A 12,641-nucleotide genomic window follows, 5' to 3' on the forward strand; every position below is an offset into this window, starting at 1 on the left:
CACGCGGCCGGGCCCTGGCAGCGGCGGGGCCTCGGAGCCGGCCCGGGCTGCCCGCGGCGCTGCCTGCGCGCGGGACGGCCCCGCCGCCCGCCGAGCCGCCGCCCCGCCCGCTCCGACCGGCTCCGCCGCACTGTCCGGCTCGGCCGCCGCCCGCCCCGAGCGGCCGTGCCCCGCGGCGGGGCGGGCGGGGGGCAGTGCCGGGACGGGCTGCGCCGCGGGCAGCCCCGGGGCAGCCGATCGGGGCGGGGGGACGGAGCGGGACGGGAGAGCGGCGGGTACGGGGGGCTCGGGCGGTCCCGGGGGTCGGGACGGGGGGCTCGGCCCGGCGCTGGGCTCGGCCCCGGGGGTGAAGGGGCTCCGTAGGGAGCTGTGGGGGTGATCCCGGAGGGGAGGGGGCTCCGTGGAACTCGGCCCTGTGGGGGCTCTGGGCTCTGTTCTATGGGGGAGCGGGCTCTATAGGGGGGTCTGGGCTCTGTTCTATAGGGGAGCGGGCTCTGTAGGGGGCTCTGGGCTCTGTTCTATAGGGGAGCGGGCTCTGTAGGGGGGTCTGGGCTCTGTTCTATAGGGGAGCGGGCTCTATAGGGGGGTCTGGGCTCTGTTCTATAGGGGAGCGGGCTCTGTAGGGGGCTCTGGGCTTGGCCCAGAGGGGAGAGGCCTCTATAGGGGCTCTGGGCACAGCCTTATAGGAGAGGGGGTTCTACGGGGGTTCTGGGCTCAGCCCTATAGGAGAGGGGGTTCTACGGGGGTTCTGGGCTCAGCCCTATAGGAGAGGGGGTTCTATAGGGGCTCTGGGCTCAGCCCTATAGGGAAGGGGTCTGTTTGCTGTCCAGGGGCACAGGAAGACCCTGCAGAGGACGGGGTTTGGAGGGCTCAGGGAGGGGAATGAAGCCCTGCGGTGCCCGGGGCTCTGCGGGGGCTGGGGGTCCCGGGGGGACACGGTGTGGGGATGCCGGTGCCACGGGCGCTGGAGCTGCCCCTGCCCGCAGGTCGCCCGCAGCGGATCCGCGAGGATGAGGGGCCGGATCCCGGCCGTGCTCTGCCTGACCGTGGCCTTGGCATCGCTGGTGCCCGCGGCCGGAGCCCGCCGGAGCCAGGACCTGCACTGCGGAGGTGGGGGGACAAGGGGAGACTGGGGGACAGGGGGGGACCAGGGGGACAGGAGGTGATGGGAGTCAGGGCCGGGGGGACCACTGTGATCTGTTCATCCTGTGGTTGCACTTCCCCTGCTTGGGGACAGGCCCAGAGTCTTCTTGCAGACCCCTCCTCGCCCACCCCTCCCAGTCTGCACCAGTCCCACCAGTCCCTCCCAGTGGCTCCGTGTGTGTCCGAGCTGGGACCCCCCTGACCCCTGTGCCCCCCTCAGCGTGCCGGGCTCTGGTGGATGAGCTGGAGTGGGAGATCTCCCAGGTGGACCCCAGGAAAACCATCCAGATGGGCTCGTTCCGCATCAACCCCGACGGCAGCCAGTCGGTCGTGGAGGTGAGGAGGCGTCTCCCGGCGCTCCCGGAGCTCCCTTGTCCTGCCCCGGCCCCACTGACCCTCCCCGGCGGCCGCAGGTGCCGTACGCGCGCTCGGAGGCGCATCTGACGGAGCTGCTGGAGCGGGTGTGCGAGAAGATGAAGGAGTACGGGGAGAAAACGGACCAGGCCACGCACAGGAAGAGCTACGTGCGGGTGATCTCCCACGACGGCACCAAGATGAACCTCTCTGGGGTCAAGTTCGACGGGGACGTGACTTCCAGCCTGAAGTTCGCGGTGTGTGGGGGGGCCCTCGTGGCATTTGCTGGGAGAGGGGCTCTCCAGGGGTGTGTTGGTGTCACCGGTTCCCCCTGGGCTCCCCGGGGCTCTCTGGGTGTCCCTTGGTGTCCCGTGACCGCCGTGGTTCCCGTTGCAGTGCGAGAGCATCGCTGAGGAGTACGAGGATGAGCTCATTGAGTTTCTCTCCCACGAGGCTGAAAATGTCAAGGACCGGCTCTGCAGCAAGAGGACGGGTGAGCCAGGGGAGCCTCTGCTGTTCTGGGGGTCGTGGCTGCTCTGTCAGGGTTGGGACAGGAGGAGCTGCAGGTTCTTCCCAAAGTCCCAGTGCTGAGGTGCTACTGCCAGCCCAGTGCCCAGACCCTGCTGCTGCTGGAGCTTTTTTTGGGTGCTGGGGCTGAGCCAGGGCAGCTGCTCTGTGGCTCCATGGTCTCTCCTGGCACAGCCCATGGCACCATCTCCCATCCCGGGGGCTATTTCCAGCTCACAAACACCTGGGTCAGGGCACACCATGACCTTTGGGTCTTTCCAGTGCTGAATGTGGCCCCCAGAGCTGGGCCAGGGTGGGTCCCTTTGTACCTGGCACAGGCATGAGGGAAATGCTCCTTCCCGGGGTGTCCTGGGGGTCTTTCCAGCTGCTCCTGTGGCTCATCCTGTGTCCAGGGGCCGGGGTGGGGAGGGGCCAGTGCTGCCCAAACATCCGAGTTTGTCATTAACCACAGGGCAAAGCCAGGGAAGTGCAGGTGGCTCCAGCTCAGGTCACGGCTGGGACGGGCACTGGGGGCGTGGTGGGATGTGGCACCACGGGGGGTCCCGCAGGGCTCCGGTGCCTCCCGAGGATTCCACCGCTCTCCCCCCTGTCCTGGGGCCCCCCCGGGGTCCCGCCGTGCCCTGAGTGCTGCCCCTTGTCCCCGCAGACCTGTGTGACCACGCGCTCCACATCCCACACGACGAGCTGTGACGCCCCAGCTGCCTCTGGACCACGCTGCCCGGTGGCCTCGCCGGGACCGGGACAGCACCGGGATCCACCGGGATGTCCCCGTGTGCCTCATCCCCGCCAGGACGGACGGACCTGCCGGGGAAACCCACGGCGCTGGAGCCGGTGCTGCCTCACCCCGTCCGGAGCTCCCGTCCTGTTTGTTCCCCGGGGCGGCCGTGGGGTGAGGCCGTGTCCTCACTGCCGCCAGGACATTTTCAGGGACATTCCTGCCTCACTGCCGGGGGGCGCGGGGGAGACACCGGGGCTCGGCCCCCCTTGGGGCGGGGGGCTTGGGGACCCCCGTCCCTGCTGCAGGCAATAAAGGGGCCGCGGGCCCGCCCGAGGGTCTCACTCTGGTGTGTGTGGGGCGGGGTGGGGGGCGTGGGGACACCGGTGGCACCTTAGTGTCCCCAAGTGTCCCAGGTGACTCGAGCTCCCTTTTGGTCAGTGTCCACCTGCTGTGGCTCAGCCTTGGGGTGGGGACATTGCTCAGGTGATTCTGGTCAGCCCCTGGTTTCATGTCACCCTTTGTCACCTCATGTCACCCATTGATTGCACCGGGGCCACTCGGGGCAACGCTGGCCACACGCCACCCCCCGAGGTCACTGCTGAGCCAGGGCCCTGCAACCTACCGACCACTGTGGCCGGCTGTGGGATGACGTCATGGCCTGTGATGACCTCACAGCACATGGCCGGATGCCCGGTGACCTCACGGGGCTGCCCCGGCACCGCAGCCGAGCCACACCGAGACACCGTGAGGATGACACAGGGCATGACGTCACGCACTGCGGCCGGTGACGTCGCGACAGAGGGGGCGGGCGGCGCCTCACCCCACCCTTGGTCCCGAATCAGGCGAACGCGGCGGCCACCTATAGCCCGCGGCCCCCGCCGCCTCATTTGCCTATCCCCGCCCCGCGGCGCGCGGCGCGGCCAATAGCGAGCGGCTCTGCCACGAGGGGGGCGGGGCTATGCTAATGACAGCGCCGCGCCGCGCCCCGCCCGCGCGCTGAGGACCCCCGGCCGCCGCCGCCGCCGCTCCGGCCCCGCTCCCGCCCCGGTCCCGGTCCCGCTCCCGCCCGTTCCCGCTCCGTCCCGGCCTGTCCCGTCCCGGTGCCGCCATGACGCTCCTCGCCGCCGGCAGCCGGGCGGCCGCGCGCCTCCGCGGGCCCAAGGTGAGAGCGCCCGGCCCGGCCTCGCCGCGCCTTAAAGGGGCCACGCCGCAGGGGGGGGACAAGGGGGGGCTCGGTTCTTAAAGGGGCGATGTGGGGGGCGCTGCCTTAAAGGGGCCGCGCGGTGGCGGCGGGGGGGGGACGGGACTGGGGGGCGCGGGGCCGCGGCAGCACGTGGTGGGCACCGGCTCGGCTGGGAGTGCCCGCGCCGCGGCCCTGTCGGAGCCGGCGAGGAATCGGGGGGCTCCGGGCCCGAGCGCTGTTTCGGGGGCTCCGCCGCTGCTGCAGCCCCGTCGGGGGGTCCCCGCCCTGGGGCAGCCCCCGCTGGGGGCTCCGGCCCCGCCGCTCCCCCGTTGTACGGCTGCGCTGCAGCACCGGCTCCCGAGGGGGTCCCGCCCGGCGGCACCGGCAGCGGGGAGTGGGGGGCGAGGACCCCCCTCCACCGCCCCCCCCGGCCTCCCCCGGCGTCCCGGTGCCGTAGAGGACAACGGGGTCACCGGGAAGGGACCCCCGGGGGGGCCGAGCGCCGGTACCGGGCTGGGGCGGCCCCGGCCCCCCCGGGCTGTTTGCCTTGGCCGCGGCCCCGGCGTTTCATAACGGGCTCTGCGGTGTCTCTATCGACCGGGCGATATTTTGGGAGCAGGGGCCCGGCCCGCCGTGTTTTGATGCCCCACTTGGCCCCGCTCCCCCCCCACCCCCGCGGGCCGGGCTGAGCCCCGATCCCGACCCTTCGCCTCCTCCTCCTCCCCGCGGCCCGACCCCGCACCCTCGGGCCGGGGAGCCCCCGCACCCCCCGACCACGGCGGGGGCCCCCGAGGGTCCCGGTGCCCCCCACCCCCGGCCGGTGCCCGGTGTCACCGCCAGCACGTGTGACCTTGAGCCGGTGACAGCGGGACGAGCCGCGGGGAGCCCCGCAGCGCGGTGGCCCCGGGGTGGCACGGGGGGTGGCACGGGGGTGACACTGGGGGTGACACGGGGCCCCCGCGGCGGCGACAGCGGCCGCCTTGACCTTGGGCTTCCCGGAGCCGCCTCCATTGTTCCTCCTCCGGCATTTTCCCTTCCCGGAGCCGCCTGTTGCGGGGGGACACGGCCCTGTCGCCCGCCACGGCCACACTGGGGGGTGTTGGGGTCCCACACCGGGGGTGCGGGGGGGCCCACGCCGGGGGTTCGCTGCGGTGACCCCCCCGCGCCCCCCCCGCGTCCTCCCCTCCCGGCAGCCAGTGGAAAAACCGAGTCATGTTCTGGCTCTGCCGCAGGCGCTGCCGCAGCTCCCCCCGGGAGGATCGGGGTGTCCCTGTGGGTGTGACCCCCCCCTCCCCGGCGCGGCGACCCCCGGTGTCCCCCAGCCCCCCTTTGCCCCTTTGCCGAGGGCAGGGCGCTGCCAGGCCCGGGGTGTTCCCAGGGTGTTCCCGGCCGGAGTCCCCGCGGTTCCCACGGTTCCCACGTGTGGGCGAGGAACAAAGTTCGGATTCCCCGGCACAGGAAAACCGCGGCCTGGCCGGGCTGGGCTCCGGCTGTGCCAGGGCTGCCGTGTGCCAGGGCTGCCGTGTGCCAGGGCTGCCGTGCTCGGCTCCAGGAAGGGAAGTGCAGCCGCATTCCCTGGGCCGGGGCCGGGTCTGGGTCCGGTTGTGCGTGATGGGAATGTGGGGGGGGGGCTGCACTGCCCCGGCTCACCCGGCCCTGATCCCTCACCCTGGCCCTGATCCGTGTGGGCGAGGGAAGCGGCTCCGGCCGCCGGGCACGGCCCCTGGGAGCTGGGATCTCACGGGGTCACAGGGCTCCCGTCACAGAGCCGGAGCTGGGGGCTCCATGTACAGCTGCACCCCCCAAAACGGGGCAGCCGGGGGGCACGGGGGGCTCTGCTCTGCTAACACGGGGGTCTCTGTGTCTGCTCTTCCACAGAACGCACCCTGTGTCCTCTTGGCCGCCCGCCACGCCAGCGCTGCCACGGTAAGGGGGGCCCCGCTCTGTGAAGCCCTCTCCTGTCACCCTCTCTCCTGTCACCCCCTGTCCTGTGCTCACGGCCCGCTCCCTTCTCCCCAGAACCTCAAAGATGTCCTGGCCACCCTGATCCCCAAGGAGCAGGCGAAGATCAAGAGCTTCCGGCAGCAGCACGGCAGCACGGCCATCGGGCAGATCACGGTGGACATGGTGAGTGGGGGGCACGGGGGGCACGGGGGGACACCGGGCTGTGCCACAGCCCCTCACTGTGGCCTCGCTCCCCGTTCCAGGTTTATGGTGGGATGAGGGGCATGAAGGGACTGATCTACGAGACCTCTGTGCTGGATCCTGACGAGGTAGGACCCCACCCCACCCCATCCCACCCCGCCACTGGCCCTGCTGGGCTGACGCTCGTGCCGGGCTCCGCAGGGCATCCGCTTCCGCGGGTACAGCATCCCCGAGTGCCAGAAGAAGCTGCCCAAAGCCGCAGGGGGAGAGGAGCCGCTGCCTGAGGGGCTCTTCTGGCTGCTGGTGACAGGAGACATCCCCACCCAGGAGCAGGTAAGAAGGGGGCTGGCGGGGGTCTGGCAGCCCCCAGCCCCTTGGCCGAGCCCCCGTGACCCCCCCTCCTCCGCAGGTGAGCTGGCTGTCCAAGGAGTGGGCCCGGCGCGCTGCTCTGCCCTCCCACGTGGTGACCATGCTGGACAACTTCCCCACCAACCTGCACCCCATGTCCCAGCTGAGCGCGGCCGTCACCGCCCTCAACAGCGAGAGCAAGTTCGCCCGCGCCTACTCCGAGGGCATCCACCGCGCCAAGTACTGGGAGGTACGGGGGGGCCCCCGGCCGTGCGGGGCAGGTCTGGGGGCAGGTTTGGGGGCAGGGGGCTGGGGGGGAGGGCAGCTGCCCCCTCTCACCCCTCCGGCGCCAGTTTGTGTACGAGGACGCCATGGACCTGATTGCGAAGCTGCCGTGCGTCGCCGCCAAGATCTACCGCAACCTGTACCGGGAGGGCAGCGGCATCGGGGCCATCGACCCCAACCTCGACTGGTCCCACAACTTCACCAACATGCTGGGCTACACTGACCCCCAGTTCATCGAGCTGATGCGGCTCTACCTCACCATCCACAGGTAGGGAGGCGGCAGCGGCACCTGGAGCAGGGGGGGACTTGGCCCCGCTCCCAGCCCCGGGGCAGGGACAGGACCGGCTCCTGGGACGTGCCTGGGCCGCTCCGGGGGCGGCACTGGGAACACAGCAAGGGCCACTGGGGTGGGGCTGTATGAGGCTGGGAACGCTGTGGCCCGCCCAGAATGCCTTGGAGGGGATTTGGTGGGGATGGGGGAGTCCTGATGCCCCCCCTCGCCCATGCAGTGACCACGAGGGAGGGAACGTGAGTGCCCACACCAGTCACCTGGTCGGCAGCGCCTTGTCTGACCCGTACCTCGCCTTCGCCGCCGCCATGAACGGGCTGGCCGGGCCCCTGCACGGCCTCGCCAACCAGGTGGGCCCCTCTCCCTGTCCCTCTGTCCCTCTCGCTGTCTGTCTCTCTGTGCCCCACTGGCCTCACTCGGGCCGTTCCTGCAGGAGGTGCTGCTCTGGCTGACTGACCTTCAGAAGGAGCTGGGCAAGGAGGTGTCAGATGAGAAGCTGCGTGATTTCATCTGGAACACGCTCAACTCGGGCAGGGTGAGCCAGGGCCCGGGCCAGGGTGCTGAGCTGAGGGTCTGAGGGCCGTGCTGGGGGTCCAGGGGCTGTGCTGCGGGGCAGTTGCCGGGCTCTGACCCCCGTCCTTGCAGGTGGTGCCGGGGTACGGGCACGCGGTGCTGCGGAAGACGGACCCCCGCTACACCTGCCAGCGGGAATTCGCCCTCAAGCACCTGCCCAAGGACCCCCTGTTCAAGCTCGTGGCTCAGCTCTACAAGATCGTCCCCAACGTGCTGCTGGAGCAGGGCAAGGCCAAGAACCCCTGGCCCAACGTGGATGCCCACAGTGGGGTCCTACTGCAGGTGAGCCCGGGGGCCCGGGGAGCTGTGTGTCCCTCTCCCTGTCAGTCTGTCGCTCTGCCTGTGCCCGTCCCATCTCTCCGTGTTCCCTGTCCTGGGCATGTGGAGGGCTCCTGGTTCCCCCCTCTCTGCCCTGACTCCCCTCTCCCCCCACAGTACTATGGGATGAAGGAGATGAATTACTACACGGTGCTGTTCGGGGTGTCCCGAGCCCTGGGCGTCCTCTCTCAGCTCATCTGGAGCCGGGCGCTGGGATTCCCCCTGGAGCGGCCCAAATCCATGAGCACCAAGGGCCTGATGCAGCTCGTGGGCTACAAATCCGGGTAAAGAAGGGACGGGGACAGGGCCCGGCTCGTGCTCCCCAGGGAACATTGCGCTGCCGGGCCCGGCCCGGACGCCCTCGGCACTGAACCCCCCCCGGGCACCGCTGGGGGCTCCTCGGGGTGAGCGGAGCCCCCCCGGCTGCTCCCCCTCCCCTGCCCCACCCCTGGCTCTCCCCACCCCCGTGAGGTGAGGGGGGTCTCCTGTGCCCCCACCCCACCCCAGCAGCACTCACTGCGCACACAGGGAGCCCCCCGACTCCCCACACACTGGGAGCCCCCCGGCTCCCCCACTGCTGGGCTGGGGGTGGTCCTGGTGAGGCCGTGGGGGGGCACAGCCCCCCCCCCGAGAGGGTTCAGTCCAGACTCGTGTCCAGGCCCTCCCACAGGGACTTGATACACTCCTCCCCGGCCGCGCCCCCGTGTTTGTGTGACCCCCCCTCCCTGTCTGAAGCCCCCAGGAGCCAGAGCTGGGACCCCCCCAGCCCCCTCACAGCTCTTGGGCACTTCTGTACAAACAACAACAAAATGCAAAATAAATGTTTTTATTAACAAACCCCGAACCTTTCACCTCCCTCCCTCTGCAGGACGTGGGGAGGGGGGTCAGGGGATGGTGCCCCCACCCACCCAGGGCTGCTCCAGGGTCCCGTTGGGGTCGGTGGGTGGCCCTTGGCCCCTCAGTGGTGATGGCAGGAACTTGGTTTGGGTTGGGGGGTCCCAGCTGCAGCCCCCCCCTCCCTCCCACCTCCCCAGCTCCCCCCTCCCGAGCTGAATGAGGACCAGGAGGCTGCTCACCCTTGGAAAATGCTCTTTATTGGCCTGTAAAAGCCCTTCCTCGGGCAGGGCAGCCTCGGGGGGCTCAGGGAGCCCCTCAGCCCCCCGGAGGGGGCTCTGTGGCAGGGGGGGAGCCGGAGGCTTCCTTGTCCCCCCACCGCAGGTGAGGAACGGTGAGTGGGGCCGGGGGGCTGCGGGTGGGGGCGATCCCGGGACCGTCCCAGTCCCGGCGGGGGGTGCTGGGGGTGGGGGGTGGCGGGGGGGGGCAGCTTGAGCCGCCCCCTCCCCACCCTGTGCGTGTGCCTTGTGCAAACTGTGCGACGTCGGGGGTCCCTCGGCCGTGAGCCGGGGCTCGGGGGGCTCCTCCCTGTGCCAGCCCCTTCCCTTTTGTTCCTGGGAGGGCTGGGGAGGACGTGGAGGGTCCCAGCAGCTCTGTGTGGGATCCGGCCAGGCCCCCCCACCCAGCAAACCCTTCCCTCCTCCCTGTGTCCCGGAGCACGGCCCAGGCACCGGGAGCTGTCCCCGCTGGGACCCTCCGGCCTGGCCGGGGAGTTAAAAGAACAAAAAAAAAAAAGGGTTAAATAAAAAACCCCCAAACAAAACAAAACCAAAAACAACTCCCGAGAACTAAAAACAAAACTTAAAACCCCAAATCAGCTACAAAACCAGGGAGAGTCCAGCGCCAGGACGCAGCCCCCCGGGCCGGGGGGACATTGAGGCAACGGCAGCGGAGACGCACTCGAATAAATATTTGGGGGGCGGGCCCGGGGCAGGGGAGCCCCAGCCCGGCACAGTCCGGGGGGGCCCGGCCCCGCCGCCCTCACGTCTGGTGCACCTCGTGGAACATGAGCTCCCGGGGGATGCGGGTCTCAGGCCCGAAGTTCTTGGCCGCGCGGCGCTCGAAGGCGGCCACCATCTGCTTGACCACCTCGTCGAAGAACACGGTGGCCAGCTGGGAGTGCAGCAGGGAGCGGAACTCGAAGGAGATCTGGGGAGGAGAGCAGGTGAGCCCCCGGGGGAACATCTGCCCTGCCCTCCCTGCCCCGGGCGGGGTCTCACCGAGAAGTCCACGGTGCTGGTGCGGGGGTAGCCGGGGATGCCGGGGCTGAAGCGCCAGTTGGTCTCCAGGTGGTTGAAGAGGCGCCCGTCGGTGCAGACGGCCTGGGAAGGGGGAGAGCACAGGCACGGGGATCATGGAATCATGGGATTAATTAGGTTGGAAAAGACCTCTGAGATCACTGAGCCCACCCTGTGCCCGATCCCCACCTTGTCCCCCAGCCCAGAGCACCGAGTGCCACGGCCAGGCCTTCCTTGGACACCTCCAGGGGTGAGGACTCCAAACCCCTGGAAAGCCCCTGCCAAGGCCTGACCATCCTTTCCAAGCAGAAATTCCTCCTGATGTCCAGCCTGACCCTCCCCTGGCACAGCTTGAGGCTGTTCCTTCTTGTCCTGTCCTGAGCCCCCCCAGCTCCCTCAGTTCTCCAGCCCCTTCCCCAGCTCTGGACACGCTCCAGCCCCTCAGTGTCTCTCTTGCCGTGAGGGCCCAGAACTGGGCACAGCCCTGGAGGGGCCTCAGCAGTGCAGAAGAGCCTCCCAAAGAGCGTGTCCTGCCCTCACCTTGACCAGGTGAGGCCGGACCAGGGTGACGATGGACGTGTAACGCTCCAGCACGGGCGGGAACCCCACCTCCAGCTGGGCCTTGATGTGCCCCGAGCGCCGCGACACCACCACCGACTTCTTGCACCAGGGCACGAAGTTCTTGTAGTCCTCCACGTTGGCCACCACGTCGTACATCTCCTGCATCGAGTACCTGGGGGGCACAGCGGGTGTTGGGGCCGGGGGGCCGGTGCCCGGTGCCCCCCCGGGCCCCCCGACGTACCCGATGATGCGCCGCTCCGAGTACTCCTTGCGCTTGGTGGTGAGGCTCAGGAAGGTCCTGCTGGGCTGGGAACGGGGCTCCCAGGGCGCGGGGCCCGGCCTGGCCAGGCGGGACAGCCGGAGGCCACCCAGGGCTGCGTGTCTGGGGGGACACGGGGGTGCTGGGACGGGGCCGGGGGGGCAGCCCCGGGACCACCGTGGGGGGGGGGCCCTGCCCGCCCTTCCCAGGCCCCTTCCTGCCCTTCCCAGGCCCCTTCCTGCCCTTCCCAAGCCTCTTCCCAGCCCTTCCCAGGCCTCTTCCCAGCTGGCCCGGCCCCCTTCCACCCCTTCCTAGGTCCCTTCCTGACCAGCCCAGGCCCCTCCCGGGATGGGAATCACCCCCGGGGAGTTCAGTCCCAGACCAGCTCTTGGCAGGAGGAGGAGGAGGAGGAGGAGGAAGGCCAGGAAACCCGAGCTCAGGGACACCTAATCCCGGTGTTGGAGCAGGGACAACTGCCTGGTGCCCCCCTGGAGCTTCTCCTCCTCCTCTGGCCCCATCTCATCCCTCCGGGGTCATTCCAGGGGGGCAACAAGGAGAGGCAGAGTCCCAGGGGGGAAGATCCCACCTCTCCCCTGTCACTTGTCACCTGTCACATCACTGGGGGGTCCCACCCTGGTGGTGTCCCTTGGCTGGGCTGCCCCGGGGGGCCCGGGGAGCGCTGGGACCCCCCGAGGAGGTCGGTCTCGTCCCCCCCAGCTCTGCCGGTGCTGCCACACCGAGCCCCGGGCAGGGAGGTACCGGGCCCCCGTGTCCCCACACCGCCGTCCCCGCGTCCCGTCCCCGCGCAGAGGTCACTGCCGCCCCGGGGGCCGCGGGGCTGTCCCCGCGCTGGCGGGACCGTGACGCCGCTGCCGAACCCACGGCCGGGGGCCTCTGACGGGGACCGGGGGCGGCGGCGCCGCGGGACCCCCGGGACCCCCCGTGTCCCCACGGTGCCCCCGCGTGACCCCCGCCCTGAGGGGTCCCGGGAGTGCAGGCAGGCCCCGAGGAGACCCCGCAGCACGATCGTCCCCTCGGGGCCCGCCCCGGTTCCCCCGGGACCGGTGTGACCTCCGGGCCCCGCCCGCCCCGCTGCCGCCGCCGCTCACCTGCAGGGCGGGGCCGCCCCGGCCCGCAGGCGCTGCCGCGCCCCGAGCTGGAGGGCACCGCGGAGCCGCCGGGCCGCCATGAGCGGGCCGGGACCGGGACCGGGACCGGGACCGGGCCGGGCCGGGGCCGCCGCCGTGAACTCTCACCCCGTGACGTCACCGCGTCGCCATAGCGCCAGGTACGTCACGGGGCGCCGCCCCCGCGCGGGGTACCAGGGGAGTTGTAGTCGCGGTCGCGCGTGAGGGACAATGGGAAGTGTAGTCCAGGCTGGGCCCCACCGGGCACCGCGGGGCCTGTGGCCCGAACACCCCCCGGCAGCCCCGGCTGGGACGGACCCGGTGGGTCCCGGCGGACCCCCCGCCCCGCCACGCACGTGTGTCCCCGGTGGGTCCGGAGGGGGACGGGGAGCCCCCGGTGCCGTGTCCCGGTAACGGTCCCACTCCGAGCTGAGCAGAGGAGCCAATAGAGCAGGAATTCACGGGGGCTGTGGGAAACGTGTGGCCCAGTACAGCCCAGTGCCTCCCAGTACGGCCCAGTGCTGCGAGGGACACCACCAGTTCCTTGACTGAACACAATTCCTGAGCAGGGAATGCCATCCCGGCACTGCTCGGAGCTGGGAAGGGATCAGGAGCCAGCCCGTTGTCACCTGTGCTGCCCTGGAGCAGCTGTGGGGGTGGCAGTGGGGACATGGGGGT

The 12,641-nt window shown here is 70.6% G+C and overlaps 3 protein-coding genes across 3 annotated transcripts; 2 read left to right on the top strand and 1 right to left on the bottom strand.

Annotated features, from left to right (window-relative positions):
* The first annotated feature begins 135 nt into the window (after positions 1–135).
* Positions 136–3,077, top strand: CNPY2 (canopy FGF signaling regulator 2). The gene is made up of 6 exons (XM_064638878.1): positions 136–275; positions 987–1,110; positions 1,364–1,479; positions 1,557–1,754; positions 1,894–1,990; positions 2,672–3,077. Exons 2-6 carry the CDS (start codon positions 1,011–1,013, stop codon positions 2,713–2,715), a joined length of 555 nt encoding a protein of 184 aa, XP_064494948.1. The 5' UTR covers positions 136–275; positions 987–1,010; the 3' UTR covers positions 2,716–3,077.
* Positions 3,078–3,733: 656 nt separating this feature from the next.
* Positions 3,734–8,721, top strand: CS (citrate synthase). The gene is made up of 11 exons (XM_064638869.1): positions 3,734–3,905; positions 5,805–5,852; positions 5,946–6,053; positions 6,134–6,199; positions 6,273–6,404; positions 6,481–6,669; positions 6,773–6,972; positions 7,214–7,343; positions 7,427–7,528; positions 7,639–7,848; positions 8,002–8,721. The coding sequence occupies exons 1-11, from the start codon at positions 3,852–3,854 to the stop codon at positions 8,170–8,172; spliced, it is 1,410 nt and encodes a 469-aa protein (XP_064494939.1). The 5' UTR covers positions 3,734–3,851; the 3' UTR covers positions 8,173–8,721.
* A 543-nt stretch (positions 8,722–9,264) lies between these two features.
* On the bottom strand, positions 9,265–12,080 carry COQ10A (coenzyme Q10A). Its single transcript, XM_064638877.1, has 5 exons — positions 11,946–12,080; positions 10,819–10,959; positions 10,557–10,749; positions 9,999–10,100; positions 9,265–9,927 (listed from the first exon to the last, which is right to left on the bottom strand). Exons 1-5 carry the CDS (start codon positions 12,023–12,025, stop codon positions 9,760–9,762), a joined length of 684 nt encoding a protein of 227 aa, XP_064494947.1. The 5' UTR covers positions 12,026–12,080; the 3' UTR covers positions 9,265–9,759.
* Positions 12,081–12,641: the final 561 nt, after the last annotated feature.

This window comes from Pseudopipra pipra, chromosome 30 (genome assembly GCF_036250125.1).
Source record: "Pseudopipra pipra isolate bDixPip1 chromosome 30, bDixPip1.hap1, whole genome shotgun sequence".
NCBI lineage: Eukaryota > Metazoa > Chordata > Aves > Passeriformes > Pipridae > Pseudopipra > Pseudopipra pipra.